This window comes from Bison bison, unplaced genomic scaffold, assembly GCF_000754665.1.
Source record: "Bison bison bison isolate TAMUID 2011002044 unplaced genomic scaffold, Bison_UMD1.0 scf7180017864369, whole genome shotgun sequence".
Taxonomy (NCBI): Eukaryota; Metazoa; Chordata; class Mammalia; order Artiodactyla; family Bovidae; genus Bison; species Bison bison.
The window spans coordinates 1,605,442-1,633,255 of record NW_011494941.1 but is presented as its reverse complement, the minus strand read 5'-3'; the positions used below and the strand labels follow the sequence as shown (position 1 = coordinate 1,633,255).

At 45.0% G+C, this 27,814-nt stretch overlaps 1 protein-coding gene across 1 annotated transcript in view; it reads left to right on the top strand.

Annotated features, from left to right (window-relative positions):
• C8B (complement component 8, beta polypeptide) overlaps positions 1-27,814 on the top strand; it is a 43,651-nt gene that overhangs the window by 12,892 nt on the left and 2,945 nt on the right. The window contains exons 4-11 of the mRNA XM_010855869.1: positions 20-161; positions 3,174-3,306; positions 6,362-6,559; positions 11,401-11,641; positions 13,701-13,829; positions 16,316-16,479; positions 24,494-24,647; positions 27,006-27,074. Of these exons, the coding sequence (XP_010854171.1) occupies positions 20-161; positions 3,174-3,306; positions 6,362-6,559; positions 11,401-11,641; positions 13,701-13,829; positions 16,316-16,479; positions 24,494-24,647; positions 27,006-27,074 (1,230 nt within the window). The remainder of the gene's footprint in view (positions 1-19; positions 162-3,173; positions 3,307-6,361; positions 6,560-11,400; positions 11,642-13,700; positions 13,830-16,315; positions 16,480-24,493; positions 24,648-27,005; positions 27,075-27,814) is intronic.

Here is a 27,814-nt window from a genome sequence, read left to right as displayed (position 1 = left end):
CCCCATTTCTCCTTCCCAGGGAGGTGCATAAACCGAAGACTTCTTTGCAATGGGGACAATGACTGTGGAGACCAGTCAGATGAGGCGAACTGTAGAAAGACTTATAAAAAATGTCAGCAGGAAATGGAGCAATACTGGGCCATTGGCAGCCTGGCCAGTGGGTAAGTTACCTTTTTCTGTTGTGGAGTGGGGAGAACATACAAGTAAATGTGATCTGGAGAAGAGAGAGGGAGGGAACAGTAGACAGAGTGGCTCCTCTGTTCCCTTCTGGAAAAGGCTGGTGTGTTAGCAGACGCTCGCAGCTGCTTCCTGACAACAGACCCGGGGGCTCTGGGACCACGTGCCATGGCCAGATGGACCAGATGTGACTGCAGGGAGGGAGCACTGAGGAGAGAGCTGTGGGGGTGGGGGGGGGTGGTGCACGGCAGCTCCACACGAGGGCTGGGTGAAGAGTTATTTGATTCCTGCTCTGTGCCCATGTCAGGTACTTTCTAAGCATTACCTTTGAATGCTATTGACAACTGCCAGGGGGCTTTATCTGTTTCTCTGTCCCGAGGCCTCAGCAAGAGAGGCCGGCGCAGAGCAGAGGCCACCAAGTGACTGGTCAGTGCAGGAGTGCATTTCCAGCATGGCTCTGCCGGCAGCCTGTGTGCAGTTAGTCTGGGGGCTCTCAGTTGGTTAAATCCTCCGGGCAGGTGAGGGATCAAAAGGGGCTGACTGGCCTGGCACTCAGCCTCCTTTCCTGCTGTGCTGTGCAGCCTCTCAGCCTCTAGGGGAAAAGTCAGGGCCTCTCCTCACAAATCAGCATATGTGACGCAGTGTGGGAAGCAGAGAGGCCCTGGATGGCATTCTCCTCCTTCCTAAGCAAACATCAGGTCTCCATCCTGAAAGGTTGCTGTTAGAGACACAGCCTCCTCGTGTGGGGAAGACCTCCTCCCAGGACCGCCTTAGACACTAGCGATGATAAGCCCCATCTCCTTGATGAGGACACTGAGGTCTGGGAAGTTAGAGCTCCTGGGGGGTCACAGGTCAATGAGGGTGGCAGTGGACAGACAGAGCCAGCAGCAGAAGGAGCTGGACCCTGCAAGAGGGGCAGAGGGATGGCTTTCGTGCTTTAGTTTTGTCATTCGTAGACAGAAGTCAGTCACACCCTTCTTTTCAGGTCTGTGAGGGATAAATAAGCTAATGCCGTAGTAATAAGCTAACACATGAGAGGCAAAATATGTGGTGGGAAGAAAGCAGACTCTGCTCTTGACTAGACTTAGACGCTCAGACTTGGAGTCCTGGCCCTACCAGCTGCTGGGCAGGTCAGTTGCCCTCTCTGTGTCTTACTTTCTTCATCTGTTAAATGAGTATAGTAATAATACCTATGGATTCATTGAACCAACATGTGCAATTGATTATTATGGTATTAAAGAAAATAAATGAATATACATTATTATGCTACATGAAACCCTATTGCAGGAAAGACAGCCTGAAATGATTCTGGCAGGAGCAGAGCAGACCAATAGGCAGAAGCTGAAAGGAGACGGAACTCCTTTTAACAAAAGAAACAGAGCTGTCAGTCATAGTCAAAGCAGGTCAGGAAATGGAGGCTTGCCTTAGGAGGTGGTGAGAAATAATAATGTTGAGGTAGAGATGAGGTTTTCATCCTTTCTAAATGGACATAATGACATCTACTACCCAGGGCTTTAGGGACACTACATAAGGTGATGTCCTGAGCCATCCGTGACTGTGCCTGTTTCCAGTTAGAAACTCAGTAAATTGGAATTAATTTAGTGTCTTGTGATAGGAGGCATACAGAAATTAAAAGGAAAACCACCATATCTAAGGAGCACAGAATCTTGGGGAGATGCTGCTGCTGCTGCTACTAAGTCGCTTCAGTCGTGTCCGACTCTGTGCGACCCCAGAGATGGCAGCCCACCAGGCTCCTCCGTCCATGAGATTTTCCAGGCAAGAGTACTGGAGTGGGGTGCCATTGCCTTCTCCGCTTGGGGAGATGACAGGTAAATAATAATAAGTCTTTATCCCAGAACAAGCCATGTTCTAAGCACTTAGTAAATATGGATACATGTAATCCTCACAGGCACTCCAAGAGATAGGGTTTTCTTTGTTCTCATTTTATAGATAAGGAGACCTAGGTACAGAGGCTAACCGGTATGCCTGAGGTCACATAACCTGTGAATGCCAGCACGTTGGCTCATCACCCCCCATGTAGACCATTCTTGTAAGGTAACTACAGTAGGTGCAGAACAATAAATGTATGGATGGGGCAAGCATGGGATCTAGTAAGGGCCTCTGATGCGGCTTAGTACAGGTCAGTTCAGTTCAGTGCAGTCGCTCAGTCGTGTCCGACTCTTTGCGACCCCGTGAATCGCAGCACGCCAGGACTCCCTGTCCATCACCAACTCCCGGAGTTCACTCAAACTCGTGTCCATCGAGTCGGTGAGGCCATCCAGCCATCTCATCCTGTGGTCCCCTTCTCCTCCTGCCCCTAACCCCTCCGAGCATCAGGGTCTTTTCCAGTGAGTCAACTCTTCGCATGAGGTGGCCAAAGTATTGGAGTTTCAGCTTCAGCATCAGTCCTTCCAATGAACACCCAGGACTGATCTCCTTTAGGATGGACTGGTTGGATCTCCTTGCAGCTTAGTACAACAAAAGAACTTAGTCTAGAAAGATAAGTAAGAGATAAAGGAGTGAGTACGGCTTCCCTGGTGGCTCAGCGGTAAAGAATCCTCCTGCCAATGCAGGGAGAATCAGGTTCGATCCCTAGGTCAGGAAGATCTCCTGGAGGAGGGCATGGCAACCCACTCCAGTATTCTTGCCCAATAAATCCTGTGGTCAGAGGAGCCTGGTGGTCTACAGTCCATGGGGTCACAAAGAGTTGGACACAACTGAGCAACTAAGCAAGCGATGAGTGGCTAGAAGGGTATTTAGGCATAGGGAACAGCCCTTACCAAGAAGAGAAAGAGCAAAACAGACTGGAGAGAGAACATCTCCATGTAGTAGGGGACAGGCTTTGTGGTGGTGGCTGGGAGTGGCAGGGGATAAAGCCTCAACAGATACTGAGGACCATGTGTGCTGTGCCCAGGAATTTGGGTGTCCTTTAGTAGGTCCACCAGTTGGGATTATATACTCACCTCACCCCCTTTTCTGCCTCTTCTTCCCTGCAGGATTAATTTGTTCACAAACAACTTGGAGGGCCCAGTTCTAGATCATAGGTATTATGCCGGTCTGTGCTCCCCACATTACATACTCAACACGAGGTTTCGGAAGCCATACAACGTGGAAAACTTCATTCCACAGGTATGTGCCAGCCAGGGCCATGGCAAGGACACTGGCAGAGGAGCCAGAAGCTTGGGTCTGGACCAGGTCAGCAGCCCCCTGCTGGGGCAGCTCAGATGCTTCGCCTTTTCTCTCTGAGCTTCAGTTCTTCATATGTAAAATGGGTGGTTGCTTCCTCCAGACACAGCGGTGAGGCCAACCTACGCTGTATAGTAGAGGCAGTGCAGATATGTAGTAGCATAATTATACCAACGACAATAACAAAAACTGCCATAAAGAGACAAGCACAGCTTAGGATTTAGAGTCTCATAGATGTCTTTGCAACTTACCATCTATATACTCTGAGCCTCCATTTTCCTATCTTTAAATTGGGATTTTAAAGGTTCTACCTGCACAGAGGGGATAAGTGAGTGTAAAGGCTTAGCACACACACAATACCTGGTTTAATTGTGAGTCTCAGGAAGTTTTTTTTTTTTTTTAATGAAAAAAGGCTCTTTTTGCCTTCTTATTTATAACTGATAGCTTCAGTTTCACATTTGGATCAAAAGCAAATGCAGACACTGTAGGTCCTTTATTTTGCCTTTGAAAAATTTCATAGACTTTCATATATAAACATGGGTATCACAGCTGGGACTTGCCAGCTAGACTTCCAGAGTTCATCCAGACATTTTGTGTGTGTGTGTGTGTGTGTGTGTGTGTGTAGTCGCTCAGTTATGTCCCACTCTTTTTCGACCCCATGAACTGTAGCCTACCAGGCTCCTCTGTCCATGGAATTCTCCAGGCAAAAATACTGGAATGGGTTGCCATTCCCTTCTTCAGGGGAACTTCTGACCCAGGGATTGAACCTGGGTCTCCTGCATTGCAGGTGGATCCTTTACCATCTGAGCCACCAGGGAAGCCCCAAAGAATTACATCAGTGGGGTAGGAAGTGACCCAAGCAACTTAACCTCATGACTGGAATCACTGGTCAGTCAATGATTTGAATGAATGTAGTCAGTTGAGTGGCAAAGATGTAAATGTCCCAGATGCCCGGTGATACTAGAGACATCACGATAGTCATGCAAGAATCCTAGCAACCAGAGACAGCCAGACAACAGGAATCAACTTCTGTTATTATCAAATCCTTGCCTATTAGAACCAGGCATTGTTCTAAGCATTTCTGTAAGTTATAAAATGTTCTGCCAAGATAAGCCTGTGTTATTAACACAGACTTAAAAGCAATCTCACAGGGAGTGGGGTTCAGAGTAGACTATGTCACTGCATAATGCACACGTAAGGCAGACGGGGAAAATCTGGGTGTACCCCAGGACCCCGGTGTACTTTAGGCTAAATTCTTGCTCTGTTCTTGACCTGTTTCCTCATGTGTAAAATGAGAGGACTGGACTGGATGACCAACTTTAGGCTAAATTCTTGCTCTGTTCTTGACCTGTTTCCTCATGTGTAAAATGAGAGGACAGGACTGGATGACCAGGTTGGTAGTTTTCATGTCTAAAATTGTGCAGTCCTAGGATTTCCCTGGTGGTCCAATGGCTAAGACTTGCATTTCCAATGTAGGAGGCCTGGGTTCAATCCCTGGTCAGGGAACTAGACCCCATAAGCTGCAACTAAGACCTGCTGCAGCCAAATACATACATAAATACATCAACAAAAATTTTAAAATAAGATAAAATAAAATGGTATAGTCCTGAACGTTAAGCTGCTACCTCTCCTTTCTCTTCCTTCCTGGTCCCTTCCACACCCCCATACAGTTACTGGCTAAAAATTACAAAATGAGTCTTGGGATAAATACACCCTCCCCCGTGTTGACCAGCACCATCCCTCTGACCCCCACTTTTTTTTTTTTGGTATCTCTATTTTTTTTTAAATATAAATTTATTTATTTTAATTGAAGGTTAATTACCATATTGTAGTGGTTTTGCCATACGTGGCCTCCACTTTCAAAGGAGAATCTCAGAGCAGACGTTCCTCTCCTGGTAACCCAGGCCGGCTATGTAGCTCGGAGTCTCCTCTCTCTGTAGCTGTGTTTGGAGCACATGGCAGGCACTGTGCAGTGTTTTACCCATACAGACTCAACCTCAGAACAAGCCCGCTGGCAGGAACTGTTACTGTTTCCATTTTATACAGGAAGAAACTGAGGCACAGAGAGGTGAAGCCCAATGTCCAGGGTTACCCAGTGAGAAAATGGTGCACTCCGCCTTAGGGCTCTCACTCCAGACCATGTTTGGAATCACGTCTGCTTTTCTTCCTCAGAAGCTGAGCTGTTATGGGGGACTGCAAGCCTCCAGAAGCCAGTGGATGGGGATGGAGACACTTTGGGGCTGGTCACTTGGGGGCCACCGAGGCAGCACCCTAGATACTTCCCTGTGCACAGCACCACGAGCACCAATTTTTGAGCAAACAGCTCCTCTAAGTTCGCAAAGGCTTTTTGCTGTTCTGTCCCTGCATCTGCCCACCCCCATACCCCATCCCAAGACCTTTCACCAGCCCCTCATGAGCTGCCACTGAGCTCCTCGTCTGCACGGGTTTGCCTCTCTGACCCCAAATCCATCCCTTCCAACCCAACTGCTGTTCTGTCCTGTCATGAGTTTCCTGGTGCTCAGCCACTGCCTCTGTTGGCTTTTCGGCAAGTCATCCCAGAGCCCCAGAATCTGGATGCCAGCCCACTTTCTCACTCTCTCATGGACGCTGTCTTCTCCTCTCTCTTGTTTCTTCTGGTACAACCACACTCGCATTTTCAACCCCCTGCAGTTTCTGGCCCCACCCTGCCCTCTCGTACCTTCACGTTTCTGCCTGCACCCAAGTCCACAGCCTAGAATGTTCTCCTGCGTTTCTGCCCATCAAAACCCAAATCAAGCACCCACCTCTGAGTGTCTGCTCACCGTGTTGGGCTCATCTGTTTCTCCTGCTGGATCAAGAGCCCTGGGAGTGGAGGTGTGGGTGCCTCTGAGATTTTTGCATCCAATGTACTTAGTGTAATACCTGCAACATAGTAAGAGTACAGTGTGTGTCGGTTGATTTGAATTGAACTCATGTGAGTCAAATGACATATGGAACATTTGTTTTTTTCTTCCTTCAGACCCAAGGCAAATATGACTTTACTTTGACAGAATATGAATCGTACTCAGATTTCGAACATAACGTCACAGGGACGGCAATTAGCAAGTCTAGTTTCAGCTTGGGTTTCAAAATTGCTGGAATATTTGAACTTGGCTACAGCAGCATGAGTAATATTGGCCAACATTTTATTAGCAGGATCAAACGATTCTCTCATACGGTAGGTACCCTTTGCTTGCTTTTCCATTCCTATGTATTCATTTGAATTTTCATATCCACGGATGTCTGTATACCGTGTTGCTATTAGTCCTGACAACCAATTATATTTGTTACATTGAAAAGCTTTTCACAAAAAATACCTTGGTCTTACATTAACTTTACTTTTCAGAAAGATCAGCCAGTGGTGGCCGTCTATAATTATTTACTCTACTTTTTTAGTATGGCGTTGTTTATTTTTAAATTGTTTTAGTTTTATTGGAGTATAGTTGATTTACAGTGTTGTGTTATTTTTTCAGTTTTAATATTTTTATTGAAGTATAGTTGATGCACAGTGTGCTTTCTGTTGCAGCCAAGTAATTCAGATATACATATATATACACATTCTTTTCCATTGTGGTTTATCATAGGATAGCGAATATAGCTCTCTGTGTACTCTCATTTTCTTTTCTTATTTTTTTTTTTGTACTCTTATTTACTAATAAGCTTTTCACTTGGTTTTTATTAAACTAAGGAGCATAGTTTTGCCAAAACTAAATTATTTCTGGAGACTTTTCGACTCCCAGCAACTTGACTTCTATTCTAAACCTTCAGCTGAAATTCCTTTCCAGAATGTTATCCAAGACCTCATCTCCAGCTTCTTTGAGCTGTTGATGGAGTCACATTCCTGTTTCTCATGGTTGCTTTCTGCTCCTTATCAGTTAGTTTTCTTCCTGGTTTCTAACAGCCCCACTTGTTCTCTATTTAATTTTTGGTCATCTTTTCTTCTTCCTCTATAGCCACCCACCCTAAGTGTCCTTTTCTACTCACCCTGCTCCTCTGCCAGGGCAAGCATGAGCCTTTGCCACCACTTCTGCCCTTTCTGGGAAGCTCAGACCTGCACCACCCTCTCTTCTGGGTATCATTACCCCGATGCTTTGTGGACACTCCAAAGCAAGTTCCTCTTCCCAAGCTCTCTATGTTAAATAGCATTCTTTTCCTTCTGCCTTTCGAGGCTAAGAATATCTGAGTCATATTTGGTTCTGTTTTCTCTTTATTCCCACATGTGGCTTGTGGCTTGTGCTAAATCACTTCAGTGGTGTCTGACTCTTTGTGATCCTATGAACTGTAGCCAGCCAGCCTCCTCTGTCCATGGGATTCTCCAGGCAAGAATGTTAGGGTGGATTGCCATACCCTCCACCAGGGGATCTTTCTGATCCAGGGACTGAACCCATGTCTCTCTGTCTCCTGCGTTGACAGGCAGGTTCTTTACCATTAGCACCACCTGGGAAGCCCACCTCTGTTGGCCACCAGATCCTTCACTCATCAATATTTCTTCACTTTTTTACTGAAGTCTAGTTGATTTACAATGTTGTATTAATTTCTGCTCTACAAAAAAGTGGTTCAGTCCTAGGTTCAGTCCTAATACATATATATATTAAATTTCACATATAAGTGATATTATATGGTACTTGCCTTTCTCTGTTTGACTTATTTCACTTAGTATGATAGTCTCTAGGTTCAGCCGTGTTGTTACAAATGGCATTATTTTGTTCTCTTTCTGGCTGAGCAGCATTCCACTGTATATGTGCCACGTCTTCTCTGTCCATTTATCTGTTGATGGACATTAGGCTGTTTCCATGTCTCGGTGGTGGTGGTTTAGTCGCTAAGTCATGTCAGACACTCTTGTAACCCCATGGACTGTAGCCCACCAGACTCCTCTGTCCATGGGATTTCCCAAGCAAGAATACTAGAGTGGGTTGCCATTTCCTTCTCCAGGGGATCATTTGGACCCAGGAATCAAACCCAGGTCTTCTGCATTGCAGGCGAATTCTTTACCGACTAAGTTATGGCTATCCAATATTTGTTAATCAAACTCTAATTACATCTTCTCTAGCCTAGGCCCTTTCACCTCTGGCTCCAGCCCTCCTAATGAGCCTCCTGTCTTTCAGTTTTCCCCTTCAAATGTATGTGCTGCCAGAAAAATGCTTTTCTGATACTAACCTGGTCATATCACCTGTTCCCTATTGCCTATAAGGTGAAGGTCAAAGCCCGTGACTTAGTGGAAGCGGAGCAGTTGGAATGGGAAGTAAGGTGACATGAGGGCTTGGAAAACCTTGGATTCCAGAAAGGACCAGGTGTATTTATTCCCTGGTCACTGAGAGTTGGCCGCATGGGCGTGATGTTGTAGAAAACTAACCTGAGAGGAACATGGAGGAAATTAAAAGTCCACAGTGATTTATGTGAGAAAAAAGGAATGGTGAGGGGCTTAAGTTCTGCTGCCAAATTACCAACCAGCAGAAAATGAGCCATAAACATGAATTAGACTGTAATCGTCTCTGGTTGTTTTTCTTCATCTTCTCAGCTGTGAGCAGCTCGGGCACAGAGGCTGTTTCTTTCATCTTTAGGTTCAGGATGGCACTTGATAAGTGCTCAAGACTAAAATATAGTGATGAAGGACAGGACTGATTATAAAGGAACTTGTCTTGTTAGAGGGAAAGAGAGGGGTATCATCCTCGTCTCCTTTTGTCTCTCCGTCTCTCTCCCCTTCCCTCCCAGCTCCCTGATTTAAACAGCCAGTTACATAATGTTACCTCATGCTAGGTACTAATCTAGATACTTGGAATCTAGAGACAAGTACAGCACAATTCTTGCCTTCAAGTTCACAGTCTAGTAGGAGCAACAAACATGTATGCAGATAACGGTCCTGATTTTGACATCAGTTGTAATACAGCATGTGTGTGTGTGTGCACGCTAAGTCACTTCAGTTGTGTCTGACTCTTTGCAGCTCCATGGACTGTAGCCCACCAGGCTCCTCTGTTCATGATATTCTCCAGGCAAGAATACTGGAGTGGGTTGCCATGCCCTCCTTCAGGGGATCTTCCCGACCCAGGGATTGAAACCATGTCTCCTGTGGTTCCTGTGTTGCTGGTCGATTCTTTACCATTGAGCCACTGGGAAAGCCCAATACTGCATGGTTTATTCTATAAAGGAAAGATAAGCAACGTGCAATGCAGTCCTGGGAGGTGGAGAGTCAGGGAAGTTCAAGGGTGCCACTACATAGAAAGCCCAGCTAAGCAGAAATTTTAAATATGAGGTGTGTGCCAGGCAGAAAAGAGAGGGAAGAGCATGTCTGGCAGAAGGAACATGTGCAAAATTATATTATGAGAGAGAATGACAGATGTGGGGGAAAGTAAGATTTTAGATGGATATTGAGGTATCATGTAGGTATTAGAGAAAAGTACAGTATGGAGGAGGGTGGATTTCATGGTTGTAAAAGCTGAAGCCAGGAGGCTATTTGGGGACAGATCATGACATTCTTACCTTCAGAGTAATGGAGTTGATTTTATTCTTGGGCAATGGAGAGGCCGACTGGGTTTTGTTTTAAGCACAGAGTGGCATTTAATGGTATTAATAGTTTTAGGACATCAACTCTCATTGGAGCACTGAGGGCAGCTAGAGGGAGAAGGGAGATCAGTGGGAAAGCTTTTGTCATAACCCAAGCAGGAGAGGAAACCTAAAATATTTAGAAAGACCATGAACAGAGCATCTAGCAGCTGCAAAGTTGGAAAGATGAGGAAGAAGGAGTCATGGATGGCTGTGGCAGGACTAGGGTGGGGGAGCAGGGCAGGGAGCAGAGGTGGCATGACTTACAGAGCTGACAGGTCAAGCTGGGTAAGAGTTTTAAGATGCAGGAGGAATGTGCATTTCCTACTCATTCACCTTTTCCTCAGCCTTCACCGCAGTGTAGGAACACCTCGTCTCAGGTTATATCAACAATCTGGATGTTTGCCCTTCATCTAGCATTGCCATCTTTCAGTCTCTTCCACACACCAGGGGTCACCAAACTTGTTCTCTAAAGGGCCAGAGAGTAAATATTTCAGGCTTTGCAAGGCTGCAGCGTCTCTGTAGCAACCACAGAGCTCTGCCATCATAGGCTGACAGCAGTGATGAACAATGAACAGATATGTGGGCATGGCTGCATTGCAATGAAACGGGATTGCAAAACCAGATGCCACGTCCTGTGTGCAGGCTGTGGTCTGCTGACCCTTGCCATGCACTGCAGTGTCCAGCCTTCCTAAAGCATCGCTTTTACTCTTTCTAGAGTGCCTTTTCTTCAGTTTAAACAGCATCAACTGCCCCCTCTCACCTTCTGAGATAGCCCATCCTTTGTCTATGGAGTGTGTTTTTCCCATGGCTTCTCTTGCCTTCCAAGATGGCCCACACTCTGCCTGTGCAGTGTATAGCTCCCTGAATAAACAGTTTTTCTCTTTAAAAGAGGCTTTCCTGGTGGCTCAGATGGTAAAGAATCTGCCTGCAATGCAGGAGACTTGGGTTCAATCCCTGGGTCAGGAAGTTTCCCTTCTCCCCTGGAGAACGGAATGGCTACCCACTCCAGTATTGTGCCTGGAGAATTCCATGGACAGAGGAGCCTGGCAGGCTATATACAGTCCACGGAGTTTCAGTGAGTCAGGCACCACTGAGTAACACTTCCTCTCTTTAACAAAAGAAGCATCAACCAAGATGTTGCCTTTGGCGGTCAGCACACCCCGTCTCCCCTTGGAAAGCAGCACAGGCACCCGCTGCTGCCTGCCCTGTCTGCTGCTGCTTCCCTTCCTTCTCCTTGCTTATTTGCCATTGTAAGGAAGTGAGCAAAGAGCAAGCTCTTCCAAGCCAAAAAGGACATCAGAATATTTCTGAAAAAATGAAGGCTTGTCAAAGGGGCCGTCTTCCCTCAGGTCTCCTCAAGGAATCATGAGTGATGACCCCTGGCCAGAACATTGGATGATATTTGCAAAGTTCATCTTCTCGTTCCAGATTTCTAACTTTAAAGGTCTGCTTTTCCCTTGTTGGTGTTTCATTTAGAAAAGCAAATTCCTGCACGCACGCTCTGACCTTGAAGTAGCGCATTACAAGCTGAAAACCAGAAACCTCATGCTGCATCATGAATTCCTTCAGCGAGTCAAGCAGCTGCCCTTGGAATACAGCTATGGGGAGTACAGAGATCTCTTCCGTGATTTTGGAACCCACTACATCACAGAGGCTGTGCTTGGGGGCATTTATGAATACACACTCATCATGAACAAAGAGGCGATGGACAGAGGAGGTACACCGCCTGAGGACCATGTCTTTACTGATGGGGCGCATGGAACTATGAGTTAACAGGGAGAGAGGCTTCTATTCCTTGTTGGGGGAGGGGTTATAAGTTATGCTCCCGGTTTTCCTTCTCCCTCCCTGGTTTTCCTTTCACAGTTTCATTTGCAGATTCCTCATCCTTTGTTGTGGAGAAGGCAATGGCAACCCACTCCAGTACTCTTGCCTGGAAAATCCCATGGACGGAGGGGCCTGGTGGGCTGCAGTCCATGGGGTCACTAAGAGTCAGACACGACTGAACGACTTCACTTTCACTTTTCACTTTCATGCATTGGAGAAGGAAATGGCAACCCACTCCAGTGTTCTTGCCTAGAGAATCCCAGGGACGGGGGAGCCTGGTGGGCTGCCGTCTCTGGGGTCACACAGAGTCGGACACGACTGAAGCGACTTAGCAGCAGCAGCAGCAGTAGCATCCTTTGTTGATGTGTTGATGGTGGTTCTCCTCTGCCAGCCCTCTCTCTGGGCAGTCCTGTTTTCTACATAACTCCCTGTAGACAATAACATCTAATCTCCTGGCTCTAAATGCTTTATACGTGCACATGTATATGTCTATCCTGGATCTCTTCTGTGTACTGAAGAGCTCATGTAGAAATGCCTCTTTGAGATCTCCATTTGAATGTCTGCTGACCATCAAAAACTTAACATGCCCCCAAAGAGAACTTTCCCATGTTTCTTCTGTAGTCATCTGCATTGCAGAATGATTCCACCTTTCAGTCAGCTTTGAGGTGATACCAGAGCTGCGGGTTCCTAAACCACACTTTGAGCAGAAATGCCTTAGATTATCAGAGCTTCCAAACTAATATTCAACTCCCATTTTCCTTCCACAGGCCATTCTCCATACAGATATTACAGGTCTTTCTAGTTGTAATCAAAGTCAAGTCTAAGATATGATTTCTTCCTCCCAATTCCGTATTCTTTCCTGCAATATGGCATTTATCAGGTTAAGGGACCTGCCCCAGGTCACCCAGGTTACAGTGGCAGAGCCGGGTTTCGGTAATAGGTCCAGTGAACTTGCAAGAGGACAGAAGGCATATAAGGTAAATTAAGGTCAGTGTGGCCTCCCTCAGTCTTGCCAAGATTAAGGGTACTGTACTCCATACCAGAGGTTTCAAAAGTACTTGTCATAATTCCTCTGATTGCTTTCTACAGAAAGGTTCTATGATCAAATTGTGGAAACATAATAGATCCCACTTGAGAGTTTCACAGGCATACTGAAATCAAGTGACCTCTCCATCACTTTTGATACCACATTTATCACACTGACTCGACTGCAGAAGCCTGGTTTCTTGTCATTGTTGCTCTTAAAGAAATATAAGAGATATCATCATGGGATTCATGTTTCAGGGAACATGCTTTGGGGAAAACTGATCCACATCAATATTTCCAGCAATCCCAGGTGTTAAAGCTATTCTCCTCTCCTTTCCCTGACCTCAAATGCTATAGAAAGGTGCTCATATGTCATATGGAAGACTTCAGCAAGCCCAGGATGGGAAGATGCCCTGGGGAGAATTGGAGAGGAATAGATGGGAAATGGTCCAGAAATGAAGACGAAATAAGGGAAATTGGTTCTTCTCTTTTCCAGGGACTATACCAGACATTTCATAAACATTATCTCAACTGACCAAGTAACTGTTCATACAACATCAAAGAGTAGAGAAGGGAGGACAGCTCACAGCAGCCTCTATTCACTGGATCAATACCTAGAGACTTGATAAGAAGCCATATTTTTAGAAAGTGACTCCGAGCTCTTCCTGTCTTTGGAGAGCAGCAAAAACCCTCTGAGTATCTGAAGAAGCTGAAAGGGGAAGTTGATGCTGATCTCAAATGGGGTCTCTGGCCTGGTGCCAGGAGCTGCCTGCTGCATTTCTTGTCCCTAGTCTGGCCACCCGTTAATTTACACCTGAGTCCCTGTGGGCCTCCAGGAAGGGTTTGGCGTCAGGGATCAACTACAGGAAAAGGCCCAGGACAAATTGCCATTTTAGGTCATAAACCTTTTTTCTTGCTTCCTTCAGATTACTCTCTTAAGAACATCCACGACTGTGCTAAACATGATTTTAAAATCGGCGCCGCCATAACATTGGTCTACTTGAAGCTGGGTGTGTCGGAGGCCAAGTGCAGTGACATTCTCAATGAGATAAAAGGTGAGTGGCAAGGGCATGTGACTTCTCTGCTTATCATCCTTCCTTCTCCAGCAGCCGAGACCCATCACTCTTTAAGCTAAAGATTGCATATTCCAAGACATTTCAATTAAAATACTAATTCATTCAATAAAAACCTACCTAGCTCCTACTATTGTATTGGTATGCAGAAATGAATAAGATGGTCTTCCTGTCTTCATGATATTCACATGAGTAGGCAAACAATTAAAAAATCAAGGACCGGGCAGTGATAAGCACCAAACTTGGTCTGGCTTCCAGGAACAGGCAACTTGAGGAGTAAGGTATCAAGGTTGCTTTTAGGGAGGAAGAAAAAAAAAATCTAACAATGAAAATTTGCTCTGGGGGCCGGAAGTGGGCCTGGCTAGAGGTAGGATGGTCTAGGATGGAGAGGTAGGAGCCAGGTGGAGGCCGTGGGGGATACAGCTGAGGCAGCTAGTCCTTACCTGAAGCAATGGGCAAGAAGGAAACTAGAAAAGCAGGCAATGCCACAAGTCATGTAGCAGAGTTCACATGGCGGGTGAGACTAGGAGTGAGTGCTAGAGCCAGTCTGGGAGCAGAGATCTGAAAGGCCACACAGGGGAGCTGGGAATCAACACCGAAAGTAGAGTAGGAGAGGGAGGGATCAGCAGGGCTGTAGTCCCAACCTCTTCTGCACCCTGAGCTACTCTCCTTCATCTGCTCTACAGACTAAGCTTGTCCTTATTTCTGTGATCATATGTGAATGAAGAGTTCCACAGCCAAAGCAAAACAAAACTAAAAAACAACAACAAAATGAACTGCTGGTCTAGAAGAGTTTCTTGTGACTGATGTGCAGTGGATACTGTTGTTTGTTTATTTTGGTGGGGTTGTGTTGGAACATGCATCCTACATAGGGAGGTAGGCAGAAGACATACATGCTCTTCAAAGAAAACTTGTAAAGTCACTCCCATCCAAGTTACTGAATAGAGCATTACCCAGTACCCTGGGACCCTTATCAGTTACAACTCCTCCCTCTCTTTGGAGATAACACCATCCTGAAGTCTCTGTTAAACACATCCTTCCTTTCATGATAGTTTTACCACCTACATGTATTGCTAACCTCTATGACTTAGAGTTGGGCTTGCCTGGTAACTCAGTGGTAAAGAATTCGCTTGCCAATGCAGGAGATGTGAGTTCAATCCCTGGGTTGGGAAGATACCCTGGAGAAGGAAATGGCAACCCACTCCTGAATTCTTGCCTAGGAAATCCCATGGGCAGAGGAGCCTGGAGGGCTACAATCCATGGGGTTGCAAAAACGTTGGACAGGACTTAGCAACTAAATAAAAAGAATGACTTAGAGTTGCTTGTTTTTGAACTTTATATGGATGAAATGTAATCTTTCAGCTCTGGTTTTTTTATTTTGTTTTTCTTTGATATCATGTTTTTGTGTAAAACTATGGTTACTTCTTTTTCACTGCTGCATAGTATTTTATTGTATGAATATATCAGTTTGTTCCTTCTGTTGTTACATTTGGATTCTTTCCTGTGCCAAGCCATTATATTCAGAGCTGCTGTGAACATTCTTACACACTCTTCTGACACACATGTGCAAGGATTCTCTAGGGAATGTACCCAGGAGGGAAATTGTTGGGTTGTAGAGTATGTACTTATTCTACACCAGGTAATACTGAAATTTTTCTGAAATGGCAGTCTCAGTTTACAGTCTGACCAGTAGTATACAAGACTCCGTTTGTATGATGCTCAAGTGCTGCAAGCTCAGAGTAGAATAGTCACTTTATACCAGTTTCTTTGGCTTCGGGCACAAGAAAAATTAGAATAGGAATGACTTACTGATATGATTGAGGGCTTCCTGGGAAACTGCTTGAGAAGTCAAAATAATAACAGTAGACATTGAAAGAAATAAAAACAGTAGACATTATTTAGTGAGTCTATTACATTCATGCTCACACCTTATAGATTTTCCCACTTTTGTCATCCGAGACAAAGAAGTGGTATAGCTCAGAGGCTGGGCGTGGTACGGGGAGTGAATTCTTTCCCTTAGTGCCTAAGATTTCATATCTGCAAAGGAAGGATTATATACTTCCTATTTCATACTGAAGAATAAGTGAGTTAGTACATGTATAATGTTAGATTAGTGGATGGCACATAAATGATGAATAATCTTTGTCTATTTACCTATGATCTTCCCTATGTATGTATGTATATATCCGTCTTTCAGCTATTTTCCGTAGACTCACTTAACGACTATCGCTTACAGATGCTAAAAATAAATATCCCTTTCTTGTCCTGTCTCCAGCTTGTGTCGACTGAGTGCAGTACCCTTTGCCCTTGCACTGTGACTCCCTTGCTGGCAGGGATGCATATTGTCCCACTTACATCTCCAGGGTGACCTCCCTGAACATAGTCACCAGGTTGTCAGGTGGGTTGCAGCAAATTTCAAGGTGTGAAAATGGATCCCCTGACATGCCAGGGCTCCGTATCCATTCCAGACAGAAACAAGAAAGACAGCATGGTGGAAGACTTGGTGGTCCTTGTACGAGGAGGAGCGAGTGAGTATGTCACTGCCCTGGCATACAGAGAGCTGCCAACAGCGGACCTGATGCAGGAATGGGGAGATGCAGTGCAGTACAATCCGGACATCATCAAAGTTAAGGTACACGCACCCACCCCACTCATCCTTTCCTCTATTCAGAAAACAGCTTCTGAAGGGTTTCCCTGAGCCAGGGTATAGAATACAGAGCTCAGTAAGACACAAGCCCTAACCTTGAGATAGATACCTTATAGTAGAAAATGTATCCAGAGTGAACTGATTGTAACACGCTGCGCAACACCAGCTATAGACCCCTCACTCCCTCTCACTTGGGCTCCCAAGTTGCTCAAGTAAGTTAACCATCAGCTTCTAGTTCCAGGCTTCTTAAATCAATATTGTTTGCAGTTTATTGGGGAATCCCTCATTTAGTTCTTTGTTCATTTAAACATTCATTCCCGCGACCAAAAAGTCATTGCTAAGTTCCTGTGATGTGATGGGAACTGAGGCACTGGAGGAGAACAGAGGAGGGTGCGAGGATGAAAAATGCAGTCTGTGCTGAACAGTAAGATCCATGGATGCATTACTATTTTACAGGACAGCATAATACATAATGGTAATCACCAACATGTTTTGGGCACCTACCATGTTCATGATACTCTGCCAAGGACTTTGGGAATGTTATTTCATCTAATTCTTAATAGCCTGCAAATTTAGTATGCTTATCTCCATTTTATGGCTGATAAAAAATCAAGGTCACAGAGGTTTCATCCGTCTGTGACTGCTCAAAAGTCCAGACCTGAAAAGTTGACCTCTTCCCTCCCCTCCAAATTTTCCTGTGGGTTTGGTAAATAGAAAATAATGATCCCAACCACCTGTCACCCAAACAATGGCAGTTTTACAACCTTAAACTAAAAAGACGTTAGCTAGAGCAGTGCTGTCATACACATCAGCAGGGTTGGTCCTTGCCTGTGGGTACTTCAGCACGGTGTCCATGTCACATCTTACACTGCCCTCTTCTTGCCATTGTCTGTACAATTATTGATGGTCCAGCATTCACCCTCTGGAGATTTACTCTTACAGCCAAGGAGAGGAGTTAAGGGACTGGAGCTCTGATGAGAGGCTGTGCAGTTCCCAAACTTGGCAGTTTTCCAGTGTCTTTATTTATATGTCAATTGCATGGTTGCTGCAGAACAAGAAGGCTGCCATTCAAATCCTTTCCTCTGCCACGTATTCAGTAGTTACACTTAGGGTTTAGTCGCTGGCAGGCATCGAGAAAGGTAAAGTGAGCCATAGCTTGCAGGAGGCTCTAGAGAAATCTGGGATGAGCTAATGACGTGGTGACATTGGTTGGTATCACAAACAAGCATGAGAGAGAAGAGAGTTCATGGAAAAATAGACCCCTGGTCTTTACTTTTTACTGATATCTTACCTGAATTTTGTTTTAAACTTAAAATTAATGGATTGCTCTGGTTACCTATCCATTTAGGTTGGAAGTGCCGTCATGGGCATTGGGAATGTCAAGTATCCAGCAGCATGGGATATGATAAAGGGATGTGTGTTTTGTGTGTTTGTGAGAAAGAGAGAGAGCACATGTTAGCATGCTAAGCATCTCAGACCTGCCACCATCCTCAGAGATGTGGTACTTCACTGATGGCACAGAGGCTTCAAACAGCATGTATGTGATGCCCTGGAAAGTATCGTATCTACTATAAGTTTAGTGCTGTGAAGAGTTGTGGGGACTGAAAGGGGAGAGATTAGAAAATCAGAGATGTTTCCAGTAGTGGCGGAGGTGAATTTGTTGAAAGCTTTTGTGCATTTCTCCTATATATCCCTAACTTGAGTTGGAAACATCTATTGTAGTCACAGATTCTTTCTGGCAAGAGAAAACTGTTTATGACTTCGTATTATCTCAAAATAATTCTCTGCACAATCAGTTTACCAGGTAGTTGGAGCAGCAAGTGCTTTCCAAGAGAGTAGAGACCACTCGATAAGGAATTCCTAGACATGGAGTATTGGCCAAGGCTCATGTACATAAACCAGTCTTAAAGATCAATATCTGGAAACACAGTTCCTATAGGAGCCAGGTAGGCAGGAAAGAAGACCAGAGAAGAGCCCATTCACATTGTTTACTGGTGAACGTTAGATATAGAGACATGGTGCTTTGTTCAAAGAAGAGGTAGCGAAATCACTGGACATATATAAAGAGGACTTTGAACACAAAAGATTGAGATTATATCCAAGATAAAATAGACAAGCATACATCTAAACATAGAAGTAAATTTTACAATATATTTTCTTTGTGATTATAAGAAAATAAAGAATTTATGAACTAAAAAATAGAAGCCGAGATGTTTAGACACTAATCAGATGAAAAGGGAAATGGCTGAATGTAGGAAGCCAAAAGCACAATAGTAGAATCAAAACCTACATTGGAAACTATAAAGAACAGAATTGACACTGCAGAAAATTGAGTCAGTGATGTGGAAGGTGCTGTAAAAATGTTCCTATAATGCAGAAGCAAAAGACAAAGAGATTAAAACAATGATATAAAAGAAATATGATGGACACAGAGTACAGCAGTGGAAATCTAAAACCCAGAGCATTCTTCCTGAGAAAGATACAGGAGTGAATGTGAAGATGCATTAATCAAGCACATAATAAGGGAAACTTCCCTGAGCTGATAATGCAAAATGAACAGCTCATTGAAAAGCAGGCAAAAGTACTGAAGATAAAACAATACTGAAACACAGCGTGGTGAAATTTTTTACTTTGAGGAACAAATAGATCCTACAGAAATAGAAGTTGTACTGATCTTAGAATTATTCGCAGTGCTAAATGCATAAAGATTGTAGAGTGACAACCATGAAGGAAAAAGCTTGTGTCCCAGTGAAATGGTCTTTAAAGGATGAAAAAATTCCCCAAGACATTCGAAGGAGCCTGGCAATAGAGGATGTCCAAATAATTATGAACTTCAGACAAATAAGGAATATTTTTTTTAGGATAAGCATCTTTGAAATATTTCATGCGACATATTTGGTGGCTCGAATGGTAAAGAATCTGCCGTCAGTGCAGGAGACCTGGGTTCGATCCCTGGATTGGGAAGATCCCCTGGAGAAAGAAATGGTGACCCACTCCAGTGTTCTTGCTTGGGAAATCCCATGGACAGAGGAGCCTGGCGGGCTGCAGTCCATGGCAAAGAGTCAGACATGACTAAGTGACTAACACTTTTTCACTTCATACTAAAATTTCATTTGTTACTTATCTGAAATTCAAATTTAACTCAGAATACTATATTTGATTGTCAACTTTAGTCACAAAGTCTGTCATCTATGTACATATCCATTGTGGTTGGGGTGGCAAGGTTGTGGTCTGGGGTTCAGGCTGATGGAGACTCCATGGTACAGAACATGGCATGACCAAGTGTAGAAGGGAAAATACAGTGCTGAGTGGTTCAAATGAGGCATCAGGAGAGCCTTGGTTATGCCACCGTGAAACAGCCCCAAATTTCAACAACTTAGTCCAGCAAAAGTTTATTGCTCAGTCACATTCATGTCCAAAGTATACTGGTAAAGAGGCTTTTCTGAATATCACTGTGGGATCTGGGCAGTGGAGGTTTTATCTTGTCATGTGCCCCCAATATCATCACAGCTGCTGCTGCTGCTGCTAAGTCGCTTCAGTCATGTCCAACTCTGTGCGACCGCATAGAGGGCAGCCCACCAGGCTCCCCCATCCCTGGGATTCTCCAGGCAAGAACACTGGAGTGGGTCACCATTTCCTTCTCCAATGCATAAAAGTGAAAAGTGAAAGTGAAGTTGCTCAGTCGTGTCCGACCCTCAGCGACCCCATGGACTACAGCCTTCCAGGCTCTTCTGTCTATGGGATTTTCCAGGCAAGAGTACTGGAGTGGGGTGCCATTGCCTTCTCTGCAATCTCTTCTCTGCCATTGCCATCACAGCAATGGTAAGGGAATGGGAAAATTCACCACACTCTCCTGCCAAAGCTTCAACCTGGAAGGGATGCTCCCTCTGCTTACCTCTCACAGCTCAGAAAAAGTCATGTTGCAAACCTACGCTTAAGGATGGTTCAGGGAAAAGCAATCCTGCCAAGTGCCCAGAAGGAAAAGAAGCTGATACATTTGGTAAACAGTGATAATGACCATTACACTTTACTGAAGCAATTTATTCAAAGATTCTCTAAAAGCAGGTTACTCTGATTAACAGAAGGTTTAAAATGTAGATGCTGTGGTAGCAAGAATCAGTAAGATATTTCGGACTTAGACTGTCAGATCTCACTTGAAATAATAAATTCTGAATTTCAAATAAGGAAACCCACAAATATTATTAAGTGGAAGGTAACACAACAACAAAATAATTTGCCACATGTGAAATCTTTCATGTGTAAGGAATGATACTGTTTATAAGAAAAATATCTCAAAAAAATAGAAAACTCTCAGAAGAACTCAGATGATAAATAAGCAAAATTTTAACTTCTCAGCAATAAAAATGAAAATTAAAGTAACAATACAAAGTATCTTTTGCCTATCAGATTAATGATGATTAAAAATCTTTAATACTCAACCTTATTGGGAGCAATGGGATGGAAACTTTTATATTATGAAATAGGACTATAAAATGGTACATCCCTTTAGGCAAAGAATTTAACTGTATATATCCAAGACATTAACAATGTTTACAGTGTTTGATCCAATAACCCTAAATGCAAAAATTGTCTGTAGAAATCATTTTAAAAATTGGTAAAGATGTATCTATAAAGACCTGCCTGATTTTATGCTGCTGTAGTCTCACTTTATCTGAAGTTTTGCTTTCTGAGGTTCAGTTACTCATGGTCAACCATGATCTGAAAATATTAAATGGAAAACTCTAGAAAGAAGCAATTTTTCAGTTTTTCATTGCAAGCCATTCTGACTAGTGGGATGAAATCTTGCACTGTCCCACTGCATCCCCACCTGGGATCCCTAGCCATCAGCACCATCTGCTCCTGACATCCAACCCCTGACATGATCATGGTTCAGTAACCCAGGACCACCGAAGCAGGTGAACTTTCTGATGACACATAAACAGTAGCCTGACACTATGTCGTAATGCCTCCGTCACTCACTCACTTCACCTGATCACGTTAGCACGTTATGATCTCATGTCATCACAAGTACAAGAAGGGTAATACAGTACAATCAGATATTTTGAGAGACAGAGAGCACGTTCACACGACTTTTATTACAGTGTATTGTTATAATTGTTCTACTTTTAGTTCCCATTGTTAATCTCTCATCATGCTTAGTTCATAAATTAAATTAATCATAGTATATGGGTATAGGAAAAGACATAGTATATGTTGAGTTTGGTGCTCTTCCTGGTTTTGGGCAATCATCAAGGGTCTTGGAATGTATCCTGACTGATAAGGGAGGACAACCATATTTGTAGTAGCAAAGGAAACATAAAAGTGGAAGCCACCTAAAGATTCAATAACAGAGTATAGTTGAATACATTGTAGTCCACCAGGACAACAGGATACCCTGTAGTCATGAAAATCATTTTATCAAGGATTATTGAATAGCATAGGAAAATGTTCATAATATGACATTAAGTGAAAAAAGTGGAATGTAAACATGTGCTTTTCTTATGCCATCAGTTTGGTATAAGTATCTGTCCATCTACCCTTCCAAAAATATATTCTGAAAGGGCACAAATCACAATGGTAACAGTTCCAATCTGCTGCTGCTTACCGAGTGTTACTCTGGTAAATTTCTTTAAGTTTTCTGTGCCTCAGCTTTGCCATCTATAAAACGGGGATACAGAAGTTTACCTGACTCCTAAGATTGTTGTGAAGATTAAGTTAGATCACATATGTTTTTAGTTCAGCAGCTAATGAATGCGGGCTATGGCAATAATCAAGAATGCCAATCACCAGGGTCCATCATAGACACCTGCAGGGAGTTTTATAGACCATGCCTGCCTGGCATGCTGCAGTTAAAGGGGTGCAAAGGGCTGGACATAACTTAGCGACTGAACAACCACCACCGTCTCTGTGCAGCAATGTAATCAATCAATCAAGTTTTCACTACTGCAGGTGTGCTAAGAAACCAATGATCAATGTGAGTAGTTAGGATTGGGTGTCTGGGGGAGAGATGTAGAAGGAAGGAGGAGGAAGGGAGGAAGGAAGAAGAGGACAAAAGAGAGAAAGACAGGAAAAAGGAACCAGCAAACCAAAAAAAAAGACAAGTGAGCCACATTAAATTAAGAAGGAAACTGTGGAGGGAATCTTAGGAATTGCTGCCAAGTTGCAAGGCAAACTGTCCTGGAGAACCCTGGGATAGAGGTTGGAAAGGAGAATAATCACCATTTTTATCACCAGTTTTCATGAACTAGTGGGAGAAGCACAGATTTGGGATTAGAGTCCTGGCACCCCTATTCAATGAGTTCTTCAACTTAACCTCACCTGAAATGGCGCTGGTAATTGCTCCCATGCGAGGATGAAGGAGGATCATAGCACAGCCCCTGGCACACGGTGCCACTGACTTTATCTCCTGAAGCAGATCTCAGAACTAGTAGGAAAATGCCTGGTAGGTTAAAAGCAGGTTAAAGGCAGCCTTTCGAGGTGCTCTGGCAGGGAGAGCAGGCTGTTAGAGGAGCTCATTGTGGGTGTACAGCAACCCTCTATGTACCCCCGCCTACCCACCATGTGTGGCCAGAAGCTGGACCATTCTGCAAACAGCCTCTGGATCAATTCATTGACCACAAAACGATGAGACAATGGGACCACCAAGGGGCCTTGCTTTGCCCACTGGAGTGAAGGTCAGCATCAGATGCATTAAGAAATGGAAGCAATTTTCTTCCCACTGGAGGCTTCTATTAGGCATGATTGCCTGTGTTTAGACAGACCCTAAACTCTCCAGGGCCGGATTAGCGCAGGATCACAAATAAAATCTGGCGAGGAACCTGACCCTGGAGCTGAAACTCTGAGCCAAGAGGCTCTGAACATGTTTAACTACCTCTTTGGACTTTGCCTCTGTCTTTTCCAAGGCCACAAACACCCCCACATCCATCTGTGGCCTCCTGCTCTCAGACACTGCCATGCCCACTGAGAGCATCTTTCTCTCTGCTTGCCACACCCTGGCCTCCATGCCAGCTGCTGTTACCCTAATGAGGCCTCCCATTCCCTTTTCATTCTTCTACCCAGTCTTATTAGACACTCTCATTAAGCTTTGGGCTGAACCCTCGAGACACAGCTGAGCAGTATATAGGTCTGATCTTCAGGCGCTTACAGTCTATTTAGAGATGAAGGAAAAGGGACTTCAGCCCAAAACATTGACCACAAGGGAGAAAAGAGGTAGAATTTGTATTGGATGAGTAGTGTAGACAGTATGCTGAGCATTTCATAGTAGGAAGGTGTTCTGGAAGCTTTAGAGCTCAGGGGAAGTTTCCCTAATTGTGGCTCTTGCATGACATGAAGGATTTTCACAGGTTTGGGGTGGGAGGTATTGCTGAAACAGGGCTCCTATAATACTTCCAAAGAGCAGCTTGCAAATCCCCTCCCCTCTCCCACCAAAGAGAGATTAACAAACTCCTCCTCTCTACCCTGGTTACTGTCCTGCAATTGGAGAAGGAAATGGCAACCCACTCTAATATTCTTGCCTGGAAAATCCCATGGACGGAGGAGCCTGGCTGGCTACAGTCCATGAGGTTGCAAAGAGTCGGACATGATTGAGTGACTTCATTTTCCTCTCTACCCATTACAAGTTACCACTGTTACCTGTAACCACTGTTCTGTAAGTATCCATTAGTACAACTGTCTGTATCTCTAGATTCTGAGTTCTGGGGGAGTGAAGTGAGGATTTTATCTTATTCCTTACTATGCTTCTTGCCTGGCACTTGGAAGGTATTCAGCAAGTGTTTGTTGACCTGAACTTGAATGGGCTTGTTTGTGGCTATTGGGTGGGATGGGAAAGAGAAAGGATGGGGTGTCCATCTGTGTGCTGTACCGTCCATCCAGTTCCATATGAATCCACTGTGATCTGCATGCACCAAACCTGCCCATTCCTATGGAGCCTTACTTTGGGCTTTTGTTACTATATGACCAATGTATTCTGTTGAAATCAATGCCTTTGCTCCTTTCCCAGGTAATGCCTCTGTATGAACTGGTGACAGCCACAGACTTTGCCTATTCCAGCACAGTGAAGCAGAACATGAAGAAGGCCCTGGAGGAGTTCCAAAAGGAAGTCGACTCCTGCCAGTGTGCTCCCTGCCAGGGGAACGGAGTCCCTGTCCTGAAAGGTACCGTTTCCAGTGTCGTTTGTGGAAGCTACCACCTGGATGGGCTGGTTCTGGGGCCAGATCACGTTGTCAATCCACACAGCCTCCAGAGGTGTGTTTCTAGGTCAAGGTTTGATGTGTATCTCCAGGGCAATTTCTAGGTCTTTCCCCAGTCCTCTGTCTCAAGCTCCAGGGACTGTCATAAAGCTCCCTTCTTTGTCTCAGAGGAAAAAAAGATGAGCCCCTGGCCATTTGGAGCCTTTTAAAGCTGAGCTTCTCCACCCTGGTTGGGCATTAGAACCACTGGGGATCTTTAGAACTACTGATGCTAGAGCCCCAGATGTGATCATCACATGAAACTCTAGGGAAGAGACCCTCATCAGGATGGCTAAACCCTCCCCTCTTCTGGTAGTTCTAATTTGTGGCTGGGGTGTGACTCACCATTGCTGAAGCCCCCACCTTCCTGGAGCACAGTGAGGTGGGGTTGGACTGACGAGGCGCCTGTACTCAGGTGGCACTAATGGCAAGGTGCACGATGCTCCTGTCAAGGTGCGTGTGAGAATCACCCAGGGAGCTTTGCACAGACACAAAGCCCTGGGCCTCAGCCCGAAACAGTGAAAGCCAGTCACTGGGACTGGCCTTTTAAAAAGCCTACCAGATAATTCGGTGTACAGTGAGAGTTGGGCAGCTGTTACACAGCTGAATTCCCTGGCAGACAGAATCCATGATTTTGCCAAGCTTTTAGACTAGCAGGAGAGCTAGACTTGACCCAAAGGTTGCATTGAAATGTACCAGTGTTAGGACCAGGAAGTCAGAATGCAGGCAGCTAGAAGAGGCTGCTTGGGCTGTCAGGATACCTAGGTTATAGCCACAAGGGAAAGCATTAAACTGAAGGCAGGGACGAGATGAGACGCTATCGCCTGTAACAGAGAGTGGGGAGGGACTCCTGGTCAGACAAAAGGCCCTCCCTGGGCCGAGCAGGGGAAACCCCTCCTGCATATCCTGACCAATACATGGTGAGACAATTGGAGGATGGGGAGGTGGCAGCATGGATGGGCCACGAGAACTTCATTGCTAACTTGAGGGTCACATCCGGGGTCACCGCAGTGGGCAGAGCAAACATGAGCAGGGCTGGGGCCTGGGGTCATCTGCTCTTGTTTTGATGGGCTGAGGAAGAGTCCCATCCAGCATAATGCTGAAACAGGGTGCCAAGAGCACCTGGGTACGGCAGATCCCAGCCTAGGGAGCCAACCGGCAGAACTCATGTGGATAGAGTGAGCTCAACAGAGGGGACACGAGAGGAGATCTGTTCTCGGGGAGAAAGATCCCACCTGCTCAGCTGAGACGGATGGATATGTATCTTGCTTCTCAGAGGGGATGGAGATAAGCAAAGCAGGCATAAGTGACAGCCTAAGGATGGAGAGTTCTCCTTCAGGAACAGGACCTGTAAGAGAGGGTCAGTTCAGCAGGAAGTAGGATCCATTCACCTGCTCCAGATTTTGATCTAGGGTTGCTGAAATCCTCCTTGCCTTGTGTGTAGTTTGGACCTAGAGACTGGGACTCCCTGGAGGCTCTACTTTGGAGGTGAGGGAGAAAAGAAAGCCAGAGGCTGAAAGGGCCTTACCTGTAAAGGACAGTCCTGTAAAAAGAGTTCACGTGGTTGATGTGAGAGAAGCTCCAGGGTGACATGTGACAGATTAACATAAAGAATAATTTCTAAAATGTCAGAACTGGCCAAAGGGAACATAAATGTGAAAAGTGAAAGAAAGTGAAAGTCGCTCAGTCGTGTCCCAGTCTTTGCAACCCCATGGACTATACAGTCCATACGATTCTCCAGGCCAGAATACTGGAGTGGGTAGCCTTTCCCTTCTCCAGGGGATCTTCCCAACCCAGGGATTGAACCCAGGTCTCCTGCATTGCAGGTGGATTCTTTACCAGCTGAGCCACAAGGGAAGCCCAAGGTAGCATGAGACGTCCAAGAGTAATGAGTTCTTCATCACTAGAGGTGTTCAAGCAGAGACAAGGAAATTACTTGATGTGAAATTGAGCACCAGTGACCACTGGCCCCAATGACCTCAGTAATGTATCTTCTGACCCCCAAAATCCATAAGTTTAGGTCAAAGGTCAGCTAATGGGTAATTTTTCTCAGTAGCTCTACATCATTTTCTGTGGTGGAATAAACACCCTTTCATGAGCAAAGGACCTTCAAGAAAGGAGTGGGTATTCTTGGCACTGAACCTTCTTATTTCAAACCATTCAGTTAAACGTTTGTCCTATTTTAACCTAATGGAAAAGCTGTGAAGTGCAGGGAGGGTTGAACTCCAGGAGCTCTGTGTTTCACATGGTGTGATTCATGTTTTCTCTGCCTTGTCTTCTCAGGAACACGCTGTGAGTGCATCTGTCCCGCTGGATTCCAAGGCTCAGCCTGTGAGGTCACACACCGGAAAAGTAAGGAGTCTGTGAGGGTGGGTTGGGAAAGGAAAGTCTAGGGAAGTCCAGAAAATAATTCAAAACAGTAAGAGCAAAGTCAAGGCATGGACTAGGGAACTGGACACTATGAACTTGTGATCCATCTTTTTTTTTTAAGCTTTATTTGTTTATTGTTTTGGCTGCACCAGGTCTTCACTGATGTGAGTACAAGCTTTCTCTAGTTGCAAGGAGCTGGGCTTATTCTTCATTGCGGTGTGCGGGCTTCTCATTGTGATAGCTTCTTTTCTTGTGGAGCTTGGGCTCTCGCAAAGAGTGGGCTTCAGTAGTTGCAACATTCAGGCTCAGTAGTTGCAGCTCCTGGGCTCTAGAACTCGGGCTCAGTAGTCGTGGCGCCTGGGCTTAGTGGTCTTGCTGCATGTGGGATCTTACTGGACCGACCGAGGCTTGAACCCATGTCCCCTGCATTGGCAGGGGGGTTCTTAATCACTGGACCCCCAGGGAAGCCCTTGAGATCCATCTTGACTCCTGACTTAATATTTTCACAACTGAGAGTACTCCATGTTACAAGACTGCTAATGTATGGCAGCCGCAAGTCATCTCTTCAAATCATTCTGGAATGTTTATCTTTTTTTTTTAAATGTAGTGAACTCATTGGAGAAGGAAATGGCAATCCACTCCAGTGTTCTTGCCTGGAGAATCCCAGGGATGGGGGAGCCTGGTGGGCTGCCGTCTATGGGATCACAGAGTCAGACATGACT